A 14,869-nucleotide genomic window follows, 5' to 3' on the forward strand; every position below is an offset into this window, starting at 1 on the left:
TTTAGCTATCTTGAAATTATTGAGATCTTTTATGGAATATAGAGAGTAAAAAGCTAAGTTAAGGGGGGAGGAATGAAAGCTGTTGAGAGGAGTCAAAATAACTTAATTTAGCAGTGTAGGTTAATGGACAAAATGAATCCTGGATTAATAGATGGCAAAAGCAAAATCCATTTCTCTAAGGGGCCAAGGAACACCAGATGCGAAGACATAATAAATTTTATTGTAGTAGGGGGAAAAATGTTTCTTGATTCTCTATCCATAAAGAAATGGGCATCTCAGCACTTCCCCCATTGAATAGCTTTGATTGTAGTATCTCTCATAAAGTTAATGGCATCTGTTGAAGACATCACTATAAAATTTGCAACCCTAAGTTAATTGAAAAATTTCAGAAGAGATGCAGCTAGTCCAGAAGTCCTCAAGGTAACCATAAACTTAGCCTCCTTAATGTGTTAGTCTATTCTTTCTGCACACTGGTAATAGGTTGTTTTCCTTTATAGTCAGGTACTGACTTTAATGTGAAATCTTGTGTTCCTTACACCTAATTACAATTTTCATTTCACTAAGAAACCAGTGCTGTGGCAACTGGACTTGCTGATGGGGGATGGAACATATTTCCAGATTTATCAGTCATTTTTCAAGAATATACAGGCTAACTTTGTAGCCTTTCCTCACCTCCTCACTGAAATCAACTCTAGTCCCAGGCGGTCCTCAGTCAGTTCCACCAATCTAATTAAACATGCAGAGAGAAACAGGGTGGTCTGGAGTGTCCTGAACTTGCCCTCGCCAGCTGCCTGCCAAGCTTTCTCAATGATCAGTAGCAGGTTGAGTGGGCTAATAGAGAAAGTAACAAGCCCCAGAGGAGCTGCCCTCCTTCTAGTGAGCAATCAGTGCTCCCCTCTGCCTCCAAAGGACTTGGGAAGATATGTGCTGCCAGTCTCTGTGTGGCTATGGCTTTTAGAGGCCACCTGGCCAGTCATGCTCCAGCTGCTTAGGAGCAGAGAGATTGTTGAAGAAAATATTGACAAGGAATAATCCTGCTGGATCCCTCTAGTGATGCTAGGATAGATCTGGGTCATTTTAGAAATACATCCAGGGGGCTGGATTCTTCCTAGTATTTTATAGCTAGGCCTGATACACACACATTTCAAATGTGTACTTTGAGCATTTGCTTTCAAGAACTCAGACATTTTACTAAGGTTGTCTCCCCAAATAGAAGTACCTCCAAATTGAAACGTGTACCTGCCCATTCTGCTCTTTGAAATGTTAGCATCTAGAGGGTTACAACCCAGACATTTAGATATTCACTAGTCTATAGGGCCCAAATCTTTAGATTATTAAATGTGTGGAAGACTGCAGTTGGTGATATGGGTGACTATGTGTATTCATTTATCTTGCACACATGGAAAGCTCTGCTGGAACTCAGGCACTGCTCCTCCAAAACGTACTCCAGGTAAAACCAAAAGTATATTATAAGGGGAAAGGACATTTTACAAAAATGTAAAGGAACTTATGACTAAGGAAAGAAGATTCTACATGTGGATAATGGTACAAAAAACAAAATCTTGTAAAGTTTTCTCTTTTTTCTCTCTCTAGGAAATAGCCCTCAAGATAGTCCAAGAAATTTCTCCCCCAGTGCCTCAGCCCATTTTTCATTTGCACGGAGGTAAGAACTTCTTGTGAGTGATACATGTAATACGGAGAATTCCATTTCCAGTCCCCTCCCCCTCCCCCTCCCCTCCTGCTCTTGAGGGTCCCGCTGTTTGTCACATAAGGCCTTACTGAAGAATTCCACCTTACTTTGGAATTTGAAGTCCCTTTTTTTTGGTCCTTCATCAAATGGAGATATCCCAGTGAGGGCAGGAAATTATACTTTCTCTCTTTTCTTTCACCCCTAGTACATGCCTTGTACATGATTGGTGGTCAACAGGTTATTCCTGAATTATCTGAGCTTAAATTATAGAGGTTTCACTAATCTGTGTCATAGTACAACTTTTTTTGTTGTCCATATTGAATAGTTTTTCTAAAAATGGCTTTCTTGGGACCACAAAGTGTAAGCTTTGAGATGCTTCTATATTTGGGAGCATTAAGCCAGCAGTGTAGTAATCCCCACTGAGGGAAGAAAACAAAAAAACATATGTGGATCATAGGGGGTTTTGTTTTCTCTTGTGATCGTGTTTATAATGGGACGTGGGATATTCAAGAGATACATCTCCTTTTGGGCTGTGAGTCAAGAGGAAGTATTATTGTTCTGAAGGATCTAATATTCAGCCTTTGCAGGGATCGTCTTCTACAATGGTATAACCCTGTCAGAGGAGTATACTCAGCCATGTCCTCCTATTCTACAGGTGCAATCAGTGTACTTCACCCTGTTAAATTCACATACTTAACTTGTCCTTCTCTGTCCAGGAAGAACACAGTGAAAGAAAAATGCCCCTTGAGTCTGGTCTCTGAATGTTCAGGATAAATTTGGTTTATTATCTGAATGTCTTAGATATTTGCTAAAATTTCCTCAGATTCCTGGATATATTCTGAAGGAGATGAAAGTAGCACTTAATAAATTCATATAAGTAAATTAAAAACTGCATTTGTTCCTACCTATATTACTAATCAGCAAAACTTACAATATGCTCACTGCTCTTTGTCAGCATGTGATACATTTTCTATTGAAGAATCCAGAGGAAAGGATATGTTTGCAGCATTATCTAAATTCTGTATAATTAAGATTTCATTAAGCCTCAAGCCAAAAAGAAATGTTTGTTCTTTCATTAGTTTAGTCATTTCCCATCATATGTTAAATGTCTATATGTTTCCCGCTGTGGGGATGATATAAGAATAATTAAGACATCATCTCAGCTGGTCACAGTGGCTCACTCCTATAATCCCAGTGACTTTGGAGGCTAAGGCAAGAGAATTGCAAGTTACTGGCCAGTCTGGGCAAACGTAGTGAAACTCCATCTCCATCTACAAAAAACAAAAGCAACAACAAACAAACAAAACCCCACAATCCCCAATGATCTTAACGACTCCACACCATAATCTTCCCTTAATTTCAACTTCTTTTAGTTTCTCATTTTAAGTACTGTAAAGAAAACATGAAAACTAACTGTGTCCCAGGAAGCCTCTTGTCCAGTGAATATTAATTCATGATAGTACTACTATTCCATGTGGGAGAAAGAATCCTCTAAAAATAAACAAACAGACCTCTAAAAAAGGTGGGGGGGAATGCATTTAATTGCTTTAATAAGAAAAATGCAAATCTCATTACAGCATGCATTAAAACATGACAGAAACCATAGCCTCTTAATCCTGCCAGATTTATAAAAATGAAGAGAATCTAATAATGAAGTGGGTGGCTGAAGGACAGATGAATCTGGTTTCTGTGCTTTGAAAAAAAAATACACAAACCCCAAAGCATGTTATTTTTTGACAAACCATAAACCGTGACAGGAGATTATCACAGGAGACCTCTGGTTCATTTTGCATGAACTTCCAGCTGGAATTCCCTCCACACTCTTCAAAAAGTATTAATTTAGATTATGACGTGAGTGATCATCTTCTTAAACATTTATTCAGGTAAACAGAACTCTGTATTGGTTATGAAGATTCAAATTGGCTGTTTACCATCTGGGAGTCTTCCTCTTCAATTTTGGAGTTGATTTTCATTTAGGAAGCATGGAGATTTTAATCCAGGGTCACTGTTGCTGTGAATTTCTGAGCCTTTAAAAAAATGCCATTTTAAGACTCTCACATTTTATTCTTATGAATTTAGCCCAATAGAGGAAATATTGCTGTATTTTTAAAACTATTCTTGGGTGAAGAATGAAGGCCAGGCTTATTAATCTTTTCTGACCTTATTTATTTCATTGATAGACACCTCCTATAATAGTTCAATTACAGACTGTAAAATATGATGATGCACACTTCTTTTCCATATTTTCTAACCCAGATTCAAGAGCAAATTTATCAAGTTAATTTTAAATACTCATGTTTAAAAACAATAAAAAATGAGCATCATAATATCTGGAACAAGGAAACATTTTCATACTGCTAATTGTAACACACAGGTTCAGTATCCCTAATCTGCAAATCCAAAATCCAGAATGCTCAAAATTCTGAAACTTCTTGAGAGCCATTGAAACTTTTGAGCAGGAACATGATTTCAGATTTGAGGAATTTGGGATGCTCAAGGTTAAAGCTTATATACATATTTGAACAGACAAAAAAGTTCCCAAATCTGAAACACTTGTGGTCCCAAGAATTTTAGAAGAGGATGTTCAACCTGTACTGATGCTTAATCCATCTAATTGTAAATTACTCCCCCGCCTCCCTTTTTTCCTCCCTTGTAATAATGGTCTGGCTTTGTGGAAGTTACAGAGGTTTAAATTACTTTCACTTCCATTGGAAATCTAATGCCTTTGAATAAATGCTAAGGGTCTCTCCTCGTTGCCTAGTTGTTATTTTCCAGGTTAAATCACAGAATATATTTCCACAGCAATTTACAAGAACAGATTTGGTTGCGAATTCAGATCATGAGAGCACTTTTGACCAATGCAACTTCCTACTTCCTGTTTCAAAATTCTTTCTTGATTTTAGTTGGTTATATTACATTAGTATAGTTCAATTTGTTCCTGCATCAAGTAGAATATACAATGCATTACCCCAGGTGACTATAACAATTAAACAAAGAGAGAAATTTGCTTTCTCTTCATTCAATTGAAATAGCCTGGTTGATATCAGAGCTTTTCCTTCTTTCATTGTTGTGCATTTTTTAAATCTAAATTTTGTGAGTAGTGTTGAATTGATCATTTTATTTTATGGCCGATTTCTTTGTACCCTGTGTTTCCATTAGATGTTTTTCCTTCTTACTTTTTTCTTTAATGTAGCATTGAAATTTTCACCCACAAATAAAGATTCTTCAAAAAAGCCTTGTTGTTTGGCAAGAATGTAGTCATGTCTTCAGATAATGTTTTATTGGTAGCTACTGCAAAGAAAAGACAACATTGTTAGTAGAATCCAAATTGCACTCCTATGATAGCTTTCTTGAAAAGGGAACATGTTCTCTCTTAAGTACTGAATACAGCATATATAGTAACTCCTGATGTGTGGTTGTCATGGTAATGAAAATGCAATGGTCCTTTTGCTCCAGTTGAGTAAATAGATATGGACAACTTAGGGAACTTTATGAGACATAAATTATTTCTGGTTGATGGCTGTACAGAGTACTGAACACCTTCTTGTTTAAACATATTTCTAGCTGTGTGTTTTCTGGACTAAGCAAATGTAATTTATGCTTCAGAGTTAATAAGAACATGTCTCCTCTTGGAATTGTTCATCCATCTGAAATATGTTCGTTGTTACCTGAGGGAAAGCAGAGTTAATGAATCACAAAACAAAATCATAGTAGGGGAAATTGTGCCCCTCACTCTTTCCAGAGACTAGTTTCTGATAATTGCTATTAAATGGACTGAATAATTCTTTTAAAATCATATCTTTTTCTTACTTTTCCAAATTGGAAATATTTGAAATATAAAGTATAGGCATGGTGAGGTGAACCTGTATCCATTTAACTGATATAGTTGGATATCTTTATATTATTATAATTGTTTTCTTCTTAAACCTTTAATATTTTCAATTGTTTAAAAAATGTTCTTGAACATCATATAACTTAGTTTTCCCAATTCCTTTTACCCAGTGTATTTACAAACATTTTGCTTCTTCTTTTTTTTTTTTTAAACATACTTGATTCAATTGTACTCCAATCACGGTCACAGAAATGACAGGTAAATTTCACCGAAATCTTAACGTTGTAGTAGTTCTGTGATTTGTCCACTTGATTTTCTCCATTTTGTCTTTGTGGACCATTTGCCTTTATTTCAGTAACATTCGTTACTATGATAATATTTCCTTTGAATACCAGGCTAAAAGGTCAGCTTTTTATATAAACATCTAATTGTGGTTTCTCAAAGTCTAATGCTGTTGAATTTCCCTGATTTAAACTTATTGGGAATATGTCTCTGATAGACTTAACCTATTCTTTTCTTTCCTTTAGTAAATTAATATAGTCTTGGATTATTTTTTTAAAAAAATCTACATTTGCTACAGCATCTAAGAATACAATAACCCTCTTTATAAAATGTGTTTTTCCTATTTTTCCCCCTGTGCAAATTTGCATGTATTTGTTTCCACAATATTTTATAATTTGGGGGGTACAGTCTCACTTGAAATTGATAATAAAATTGCTAATAGTTCCACAATGGCAAAGATTTCAGAAATTTTGCTTTCTAGTGTTACCTTGCCCTGCCAGTGGTAGTACCTATACCACTGCATGAATTCATCTTAGACCCTTGTATAAGTGACTCTAATTCATAACTCTAGTCCACCTCAGAAGCCACTGTCCTACTGCCATTTGAAGATAAAAACTACTCTCATCAAGGTTCCTGAGAGCTTTACCTCTAAAACTAAAGCAGATGACTTTATTCTTTGCATTTGGCTCTGTTACTAGGGTCGAATTTTTTTTTTTTTTCCTGCCCCCGTCACTGGCCATAGCTAGGCTGCATGCTCAGAAACTGCAATGGGTGGACACTTGGTGAAGCCAAGTCACTTTCAGTCACTGGGCATTAACCCTACAGAGGTTCTGAGCTCAAAGGCAGTCAATTGCTTAGTGGTGAAGTTATTTGCCCCTTGAAGGTTGAGCCAGCTCTGAGCCTATTACTCCCCGCTTCCCTAGGTGTGATGAGTAGAAAATGTTCCCTTAAAAATACTAAGTGGAAACTCTAGGGAAGCCTGAACTTCCCCACAGACTCTGGTTCCATGGTGGAATTCAAGCTCTTGCAAAGATTGCAGGCCTGGATTTTAGTTCCCAGATGAGAGTGCTTTTCCTCCCCGCTTCTGTTTGTATTCATTTGAATTTGCTGAGTCTGATCATTGTAATTATCCCTGGTATTCATTTTGTCAAAGTGTATTAGTGAGAGATCAATACTATGGATCAACCCATTCACTTTCTACTTGTTTGGGTGTATTGATTCCATTTAAATAAAATTCAACGTGCTGTATAGTGTTTGTTTACCCTGACCGTGGTTGAGCATTTCCACATCCTCACAGATTATGTTTGTGTCATTCATTTGACTAAAAATTCTTGGTTTCCCTGTGGTTGCCATGTAGCAGTCCTCCAGTGCTGGCCTGAGCTGACCTCCCCTTTCTCCATAGGTCTGATGGACGCCGCTGGTCCTTGGCTTCCCTCCCCTCCTCTGGCTATGGGACAAACACACCCAGTTCTACCGTCTCTGTAAGTGCCTGCTTTTTTCTCCCTTCTCCCTCACAACTGCAGAGCTAATGAGTGGGCAATGTTTTCTCTGGGTGGTTTCCTGGTGGGAAAGAGGAGATAAATTCCACATGTCTCCTACTGTGAGTAGGTTCCACATCCAATGACAGCCTGACAAACACAGAAAGGACCATCTTTTGCTGCAAGCTTCTAAACAGTGGCACATAAATTGTGTAAGATCCAGGATCACAAGTTTGGAGGAGATTGGGAGCTTTCACTTTAATACCATTTGGTATAGTTTGGAGGCAGGGGGACACAATCTGATTTTATTGCTTTGGTTCCATGCCAGTGATATTAATACTGAAAGTGCCATTAAACTTGGATGGGCTTGGTCTTTTTTCTTGTGTGTTTTAGGTAGAAGTTTATTTTGTTTTGTTTTTCTCCTAAAAACAATAACAACAAAAAGCAAGCTGTAAATTTGTAGGTGCCTTCTAGGTAAGGACTTTTTGCTTTTGCTTCAATTTCTTTTTCTTTCTTTCTTTCTTTGTTTTTTTTTTTTTTTTAACTCGGAAAGGACTTTTAAGGAAAGATGAAAAGGACATTAAATAAAAAGGCAAGATGAAATTATGCAAAAAGGTTAGAGGAAAAGGATGTTCTTGCCCCAAACTAGTAAGATTTTCAACAAGAGGCCTATCAATTACTGGACACAACTCAGTAGATTAGATAACATGGGTTTATAGTTCAAATGAGTGGCCTTGTTGGGTATCGGTATCCACAGGGCTTTAGAAACCAGGTGGTCATTTAGAAAGGCCCAGGAGGTCTGAGGTGTTCAATAAATATCTAATGAGGTGGCCCGGATGCTCTTGTACCAGCCAGGAATATGGAGCAGTGACTGCAGAGCCCTTTTGGATGCATTTCCTTCCTCATTTTGTCAAAATCTGTAGTTTCTTATTTAGGGATATCCATCTATTGTGTTTGCCACAGCCCAAAGCACTGTGCTAAGCACATAGATTCAGGCACTTAATAATGCTTGAATTGACAAGAAACTGCAGTTAAATTGATAAATGTTAATTGGAATAATCACTGCCTTAATCTTGTGTGTTTCCAGAAACCTAGGTGTAATAAAATGTGGGTTTTCTGGATCACCTATTTTTGTTTTTCTTTCTTTCTTTCTTTCTTTCTTTCTTTTTTAGTTGTAGGTGGACACAATACCTTTATTTTATGTGTTTATTTTGATGTGGGCTGAGGATCGAACCCAGTGCCCCACATATGCTAGGGCAGGTGCTCTAACACTGAGCCACAACCCCAGCCCCTTCCAGAGCACCTTTAAAACTGAACTGCTAAAATCTGATGAATTACTAAATACTTTCTCTTACAGTGTTTTATCGAAGAGAGGTCATTTATTTTCCAAATATTATTTCTTTGTTGTAATATATGAATTTATTGTCCTTTGAGATTATTTTTGAGAAATATCCTAACTATTGAGAAGTTCCAGTGGCTCATCAGTCTCACATCTGTAAAAATATTGAATGGCATCACCAAATAAAATTGTCACTAATAGTGAAGTCATCATTGGTCATTATGACAGTAACTGTTCACATCTCCACATTGAAAATATAGAAAACCACAATGTGAAAACAAATGCTGAAATCAATTGAAAGAAAAAAAGTAATTCTTTTTTTTTTAAGTTCTAAGTGCCATACTTTACATGATCTTTGGGTATCTTTATTTAGAGCCAAACATGAATAAATAGATGCTTGGCTTTCTGTTCTGTGGCTTTCTTGTACATATTCTCATTTAATTCTCCCTAGACTCAAAATTTAAACTCATGTTTCCTGACTCCAAATTCTTTTATTTCAGCCCTATCAGCTTGCAGTGCCTCTAGTGGAGTTTATTATAGATTGGATGCAGAAATCTCTTTTGCAAGAAAAATAGCGTGCAGGAAATCTCCTTTCCATCTCTAGTATGTAGTACACCATTAAAAAAAAAACAAAAAAAACAGAATCTGTAAAGGTGTAAGTTATGTGGAAATGGACTACATTGCATATGAATAATTTTTTAAATAACATCTTTACAAGTACATATTATGAGGGTAGAACTAGTCTAATTTCTAAAGTTCATTGAGTCCTGGCAACAATAGCTGTGATGTAGTTGCTTCCATCTTTCTCATTTTATGGATCAGAAACTCAAGGGGCTATTTATCAACCCCACACTTACCAATATGAATACAACAAGTGGTCTAAACCTTATCTTTTAGCTATTTCTAAGACATTTATATGATATTTCTTAAAACAAACTTTGTAATTAGAAAGTTGAACATGGCCATCAAAAAATTTTAAAAATAATTCAAAAATTTATAAAAAAAGAAAGTTGAACATGGCCATCAATCATAATGGAGCCACTGCTGTCCCTAACTTCTATATTTGCCTAAAGAAGAAGTTACCTGGGATGGTTTTTAGCCAAACACACATACTCTGTTTTGAACACTTTCTCTCTCTAGCATTTCTCTTATTGAAGAAGGTGATATGTGGTTGTTGATATCAACATTCCTGTTTTTTCTGTTAAAATGAAAATTTAGCTTCCAAGATGCTCTTTTGCCAAAAATCTGAAGGAGCAGTTTAATCTGTGGACTGGAGGTGCCATTGCATAAAAGCACAGCTCTCTTTTCTCCTTATTGGTTGTTGATAAAAGGGATGAGCAAAAACTAGAAAAGCCATCTTTCTCTCTTCTTCAGTTTATCTGTGCTCCTGTCCTTTAAATATTAGAGCAAAATTTGTGTAAAACTGCTTAGTAGTTACAGTATCTTCTTTCCTAACTCGAATGTGCTTCACTCTTAGATGTCTCATTAACTATTAGTCATTTAGCCAATCAAAAATACACTTCACTTATTTTTAAATAAAACTATAGACTATATACAGATAAATTTATAAGACTTCTGAAAATATAGTTTAAATTTTACAGATAATTGCATTGTTAGCTGAACTCCAAAACTGCTTATGCTGAAATGTAAACATTATTATATCGTTATCCTTTGGGTATGATGAAAACTGTAAAATTGCCCACATGTTAAAAATGCTATATTCTGAAATTGTAAAGATTTGGTCGTATGAAGTCAATCAGTCTTTCCAGAGACTATTTAGTATTGAAACTCTCTTAGCATCAAATTTTGCGGTTAGAATTCATTTGTGGAATTTTTCCAAGATAATACTCAGATCATAATTTTTAATTTTGAAGTAAGTAATATGGAATTGCAGTAGTTGGAAGACATTCCTTCATATATTTCCCACTAGATAAATTATTTTCTGCTGAGAGAAAGAGTGGAAATAAGAATATAAATACTCATAAATATGAGGTATGACTATAAAATTATATTGCTTTTAATAAATAACAAGTAGAAACTTAGGCATGCATATGCATACTATCCTTTACCCAATGGTTATCTTGAGAGAGTAAATGCTTATTTGAAATTATATCATCACTCAGAACGTGTATTTGGAACTCTCATTGCCTTGAAAACTGGCAGAGTTTTTTTTTGTGTAAATCTTCATTCTTTGAAAAGGGATATGATTTATACTGTAGTCAAAATCATATGCAAATTAGTTGGAGAACAAGATTCAGTGATACCACATTGAGAGGAATATGAAAAAAAATGAGACTTAATTTATTGGAAAATTCCCAAACTAATTCTTGAAACTCTTCTAAAAGTGGTATCTCAACATTCTTTTGACCAACAGAGAAGAACCCTTTCAATAAGCATTTGAGAGCAGCCTCTGGTGGAACATTCTTGTAGTTCCAGCAACTTGGGAGCCTGAGACAGGAGGACCCTTTGAACCCAGCCCGAGTACCATGAATAGACCCTGTCTCAAAAACAGATAGATAGATAGATAGATAGATAGATAGATAAATAGATAGATAGATAAAGTATATGAGGCCCATAGACTTTGGAGACTGCATTTGAATCCTTCTGGGATTCTCTTCTCTGGCTTTGAAGTTCTCCTCTGAGTCTATCATCTCTGCTGAAACTGAACCTATACTTATGTTTGTCCAACAAAACTCACTTTGGGGGCCCCATTTAATACCTTTTTATTCACCCCTCCAGGCCATTTCACTGTGCTCCTATTGCCCTCATTGCCCTGGGACCATCCTTTTGGTTTGGCCCTAAGTCCAGTTGCACCTTGCTCATTCCAGCCGAGATGAAAAGAACTCTCCCCAGAAAAGCTTCCCACTTCCCTAGTTCTCCAATACTAGGTTAGGATAGCCCCTGTAGCTTTACATCACCCAGTTTATCATGTTCTCTGTCACTAAACATGGGCCACATTGCTTAAGAGGTTATGTAAATTATATGATAAAATTATTTTTAAAATTCTAATGTTTAATAGCTGTTACCATTTTGTTACATTTGCTACAGCTGTTTTAAAAGACATATGTTTATTTTGTTTAATAAATCTTAAAGATGTTACCGAAGCCTCTCCCTCCCTATTCTCTCTCCTGCCTTCCTCCACAGAAGACCCCTCTCTGTAGTCCATTTGTATTGTTCTTGGTGATTTGTGTGAAATTCTTGAACCTGCTGTGGTTTGGAAGATTAACCTTATTAATTTTTATTTTTAGATAAACGTGATCTTTACATAGTAGCCCAATAGCAATTGGGCCAGCGGCTTATGATAGAATACATTACTATTTCTACAGCAACTTGAATCAACATTCACACTCAGTGGATTAAATAAATATTTTATTTTATTTTTTTTTAAAGAGAGAGTGAGAGAGGGGAGAGAGAGAGAGAGAGAGAGAGAGAGAGAGAGAGAGAGAGAGAATTTTTAATATTTATTTTTGAGTTTTCGGCGGACACAACATCTTTGTTTGTATGTGGTGCTGAGGATCGAACCCGGGCCGCACGCATGCCAGGCGAGCGCGCTACCGCTTGAGCCACATCCCCAGCCCCAAAAATAAATATTTTAAATAGCTTACATTTGAATTGATACTTTGCCATCCAAAGTGATTTCTTTAAACTTATGAACAAACTTTTGGGTTTTTCAGTCTTGAGATCCAGGAATGTAGACATTGATTTATCTGAGACATATGTATAATTTTTCTGAGTGTTGAACCTGGGGTTTCACAGGTGTTCTACCACTGAGTTGCATCCCCAGCACTATGTATAGATTCTTAAATCTCCTGTTCCATTTGCTAAATTCATTGTCTTTATTGTTACTACCACTGCCTCTCTACTGCCTGAATTGATTTTATTATTATTTTCCTGAATTCTTGAATTGACTAAGGTCATGTGTTTTATTTTTTTTCATAAGGAACATATTTAAAGCTATGCCTATTTATTCTGAATAAAGCTTTGTGTTTATCTTCTAAGTCTTTCTAGTAGTGTTCTCATTTTTATGGTTTATAAAATAATCTCATTACACTACAAAAGTACCTCTTTGTCTCAGTCTGTTCTTAGTAAGGCATTTTATAATTTCAAGGTATTTGGATATTTTTAGTCTCTAGCCGTTATTTCCTAGTATTACTGCATTGAGTGCTTTGGTATTTACAAAGGTGCTTTTAATGTACTGACAGGTTTTTTTTTTTTTTTAATAAAAAAGCCTGCTAGAACTGACATTTTCAAATGAGTGGCATCTTTCAAAATATGCTTATCCTAAACCATGTTTCCACTTAACAATTTCTCCATCTCTTGTATTAAGAATGCTTAGAGTTTACCTCTCACTAAAACTGTAAACAAGAAATACTTTCTTTGCTTTATAGCTGTATATCCCAGATTGATTTAAAGTGGTGCTATTTAGCTGTTCACCTTTTCTACCATGTTCTAGGTGTTGAATACTTTCAAAAATCAAAACAGCCAGGTACAGTGGTGCATGCCTGTAGTCCCAGCTACTAGGGAGGCTGAGGCAGGATCACAAGGTTGAGGCCAACCTGGGGAACTTAGTGTAAGCCCTTGTATCAAAAATTTTTTAAAAGGCTGGGTATGTAGCTCAGTGGTAGAGCACTTGACTGGTATGTATGTGAAGCCCTGAATTCAAATCCCTAGTACCATTTAAAAAAAAAAAAATGATAGCCTCAGTGCGGGGGAGAGGGAGGGAAAAAATTACAAAATTTAAAAGTATGATCTTACTGAGAAAGCTTCTTTAACCTTTCTATTTTACCCGTGACACATTTGATGGTAGTGGCATCAAAGGACAGCATGCATTCTTTTTGTGGGAGTAGGTACTGGAGATTGAACCCAGGGATACTCAACCACAGAGCAACATCCTTAGCCCTTTTTGTGTTTTATTTAGAGACTGGGTCTTGCTGAGTTGCCCAGGGCCTCACTAAATTGCTGAGGCTGGCTTTGAACTCGCATTCCTCCTGCCTCAGCCTCCCTTGCCTCTGGGATTACAGGTGTATGCCACCACACCCAGCAACATGCATTCTTAATAGAGATTTCACCATTTTATTCCTGATCTCACATCATATCTTTTGTTATTTACCTAAAATCACAGTGTTTAATCATGAGAACAGTATAAGTGAGGCTACCATACTCAGGTAGGAACTAATCTGTGATACAACGCACCCAGCCCAGCACTCAAATTGCACTCCACCTCTGCTTTTTTTCCTTTGGCTCTACCCAGGTTCTTTTTATTGTCAAAGCCTGGTTTTATCCAGAGAAGAAATTATCTTTTGGAAAACTGTCCTTATAGACAAATGAGATGAGATATAGGAGATAAACTGACCCCTCAGAGAAAATGGTAAGAAATATAATTAGGCCGTCGTGGTAATTATAACACAAAAAGGAAGCAATATAAAATGTGGGTATCACCCAGGTTTGGTGCTTTGTTTTAGAGACAGTCTTATAACTTTATTTTGGTTTGTTTCAGTCGTCCTGCTCCTCCCAGGAGAAGTTGCATCAGTTACCATACCAACCAACGCCAGATGAATTACACTTCTTATCGAAACATTTTTGTACCACTGAAAGCATTGCCACTGAGAACAGATGCAGGAACACACCCATGCGCCCCCGTTCCCGGAGTCTCAGGTGGGTGTGGGCCCGACCACAAATTTATGTCCTGGAGTATGTGTTTTCAGCCATTTGGAGTGAAAACCTTTCATCTTTTAATTCATATATGAGTTAACTAATCTGTGAACTATCATAAACAGAGTGTGACTTTTCCATATAAAAGATGACATTGTTCATTATCATTCTGTGGCACTGTCTTGTTTCTTCTAAATGTTCACAATTTGCTAATTACTACTTTAATGGTAATGGTGATGGCCTGTAGAAACTTGTAGCCATTAGAAATGTTAAGGCAATCCATCACAGCTCCAAGAGCAGTTAATATTAAATGAAGAGGAAGAAGGTTGGCCAAAAAGAAAGGAGGATATTTTTTTCCAGATTCCATATTATAAAAGCCCACCCTAATCTTTTGATTCATTCGTCACAGCATAAGTCTTACCTTCTCCAGGACTCTGAACAAAATTTCAGCAGTTTGTGTCTCCTGAATTTTGTGGATGTCAAATGTAATCCACTATACATTGGGTAGGGAGCCTTCTGGGAACCAACACTTTTGGAAGGGGAAGGAGAAAGTGAGACTGGGCCGAGGCAGTTCAGCTATAATATAGACCCAGCTA

General features: G+C 36.6%; 1 protein-coding gene across 2 annotated transcripts in view; it reads left to right on the top strand.

Moving 5' to 3' along the window:
• LOC113184202 (microtubule-associated serine/threonine-protein kinase 4-like) overlaps nt 1–14,869 on the top strand; it is a 162,164-nt gene that overhangs the window by 82,290 nt on the left and 65,005 nt on the right. For both annotated transcript variants that reach the window (XM_026390814.2, XM_026390816.2), the window contains exons 3-5: nt 1,594–1,663; nt 7,207–7,285; nt 14,119–14,276. In XM_026390814.2, the coding sequence (XP_026246599.2) occupies nt 1,594–1,663; nt 7,207–7,285; nt 14,119–14,276 (307 nt within the window). The remainder of the gene's footprint in view (nt 1–1,593; nt 1,664–7,206; nt 7,286–14,118; nt 14,277–14,869) is intronic.

This window comes from Urocitellus parryii, chromosome 1 (assembly GCF_045843805.1).
Source record: "Urocitellus parryii isolate mUroPar1 chromosome 1, mUroPar1.hap1, whole genome shotgun sequence".
Taxonomy (NCBI): Eukaryota; Metazoa; Chordata; class Mammalia; order Rodentia; family Sciuridae; genus Urocitellus; species Urocitellus parryii.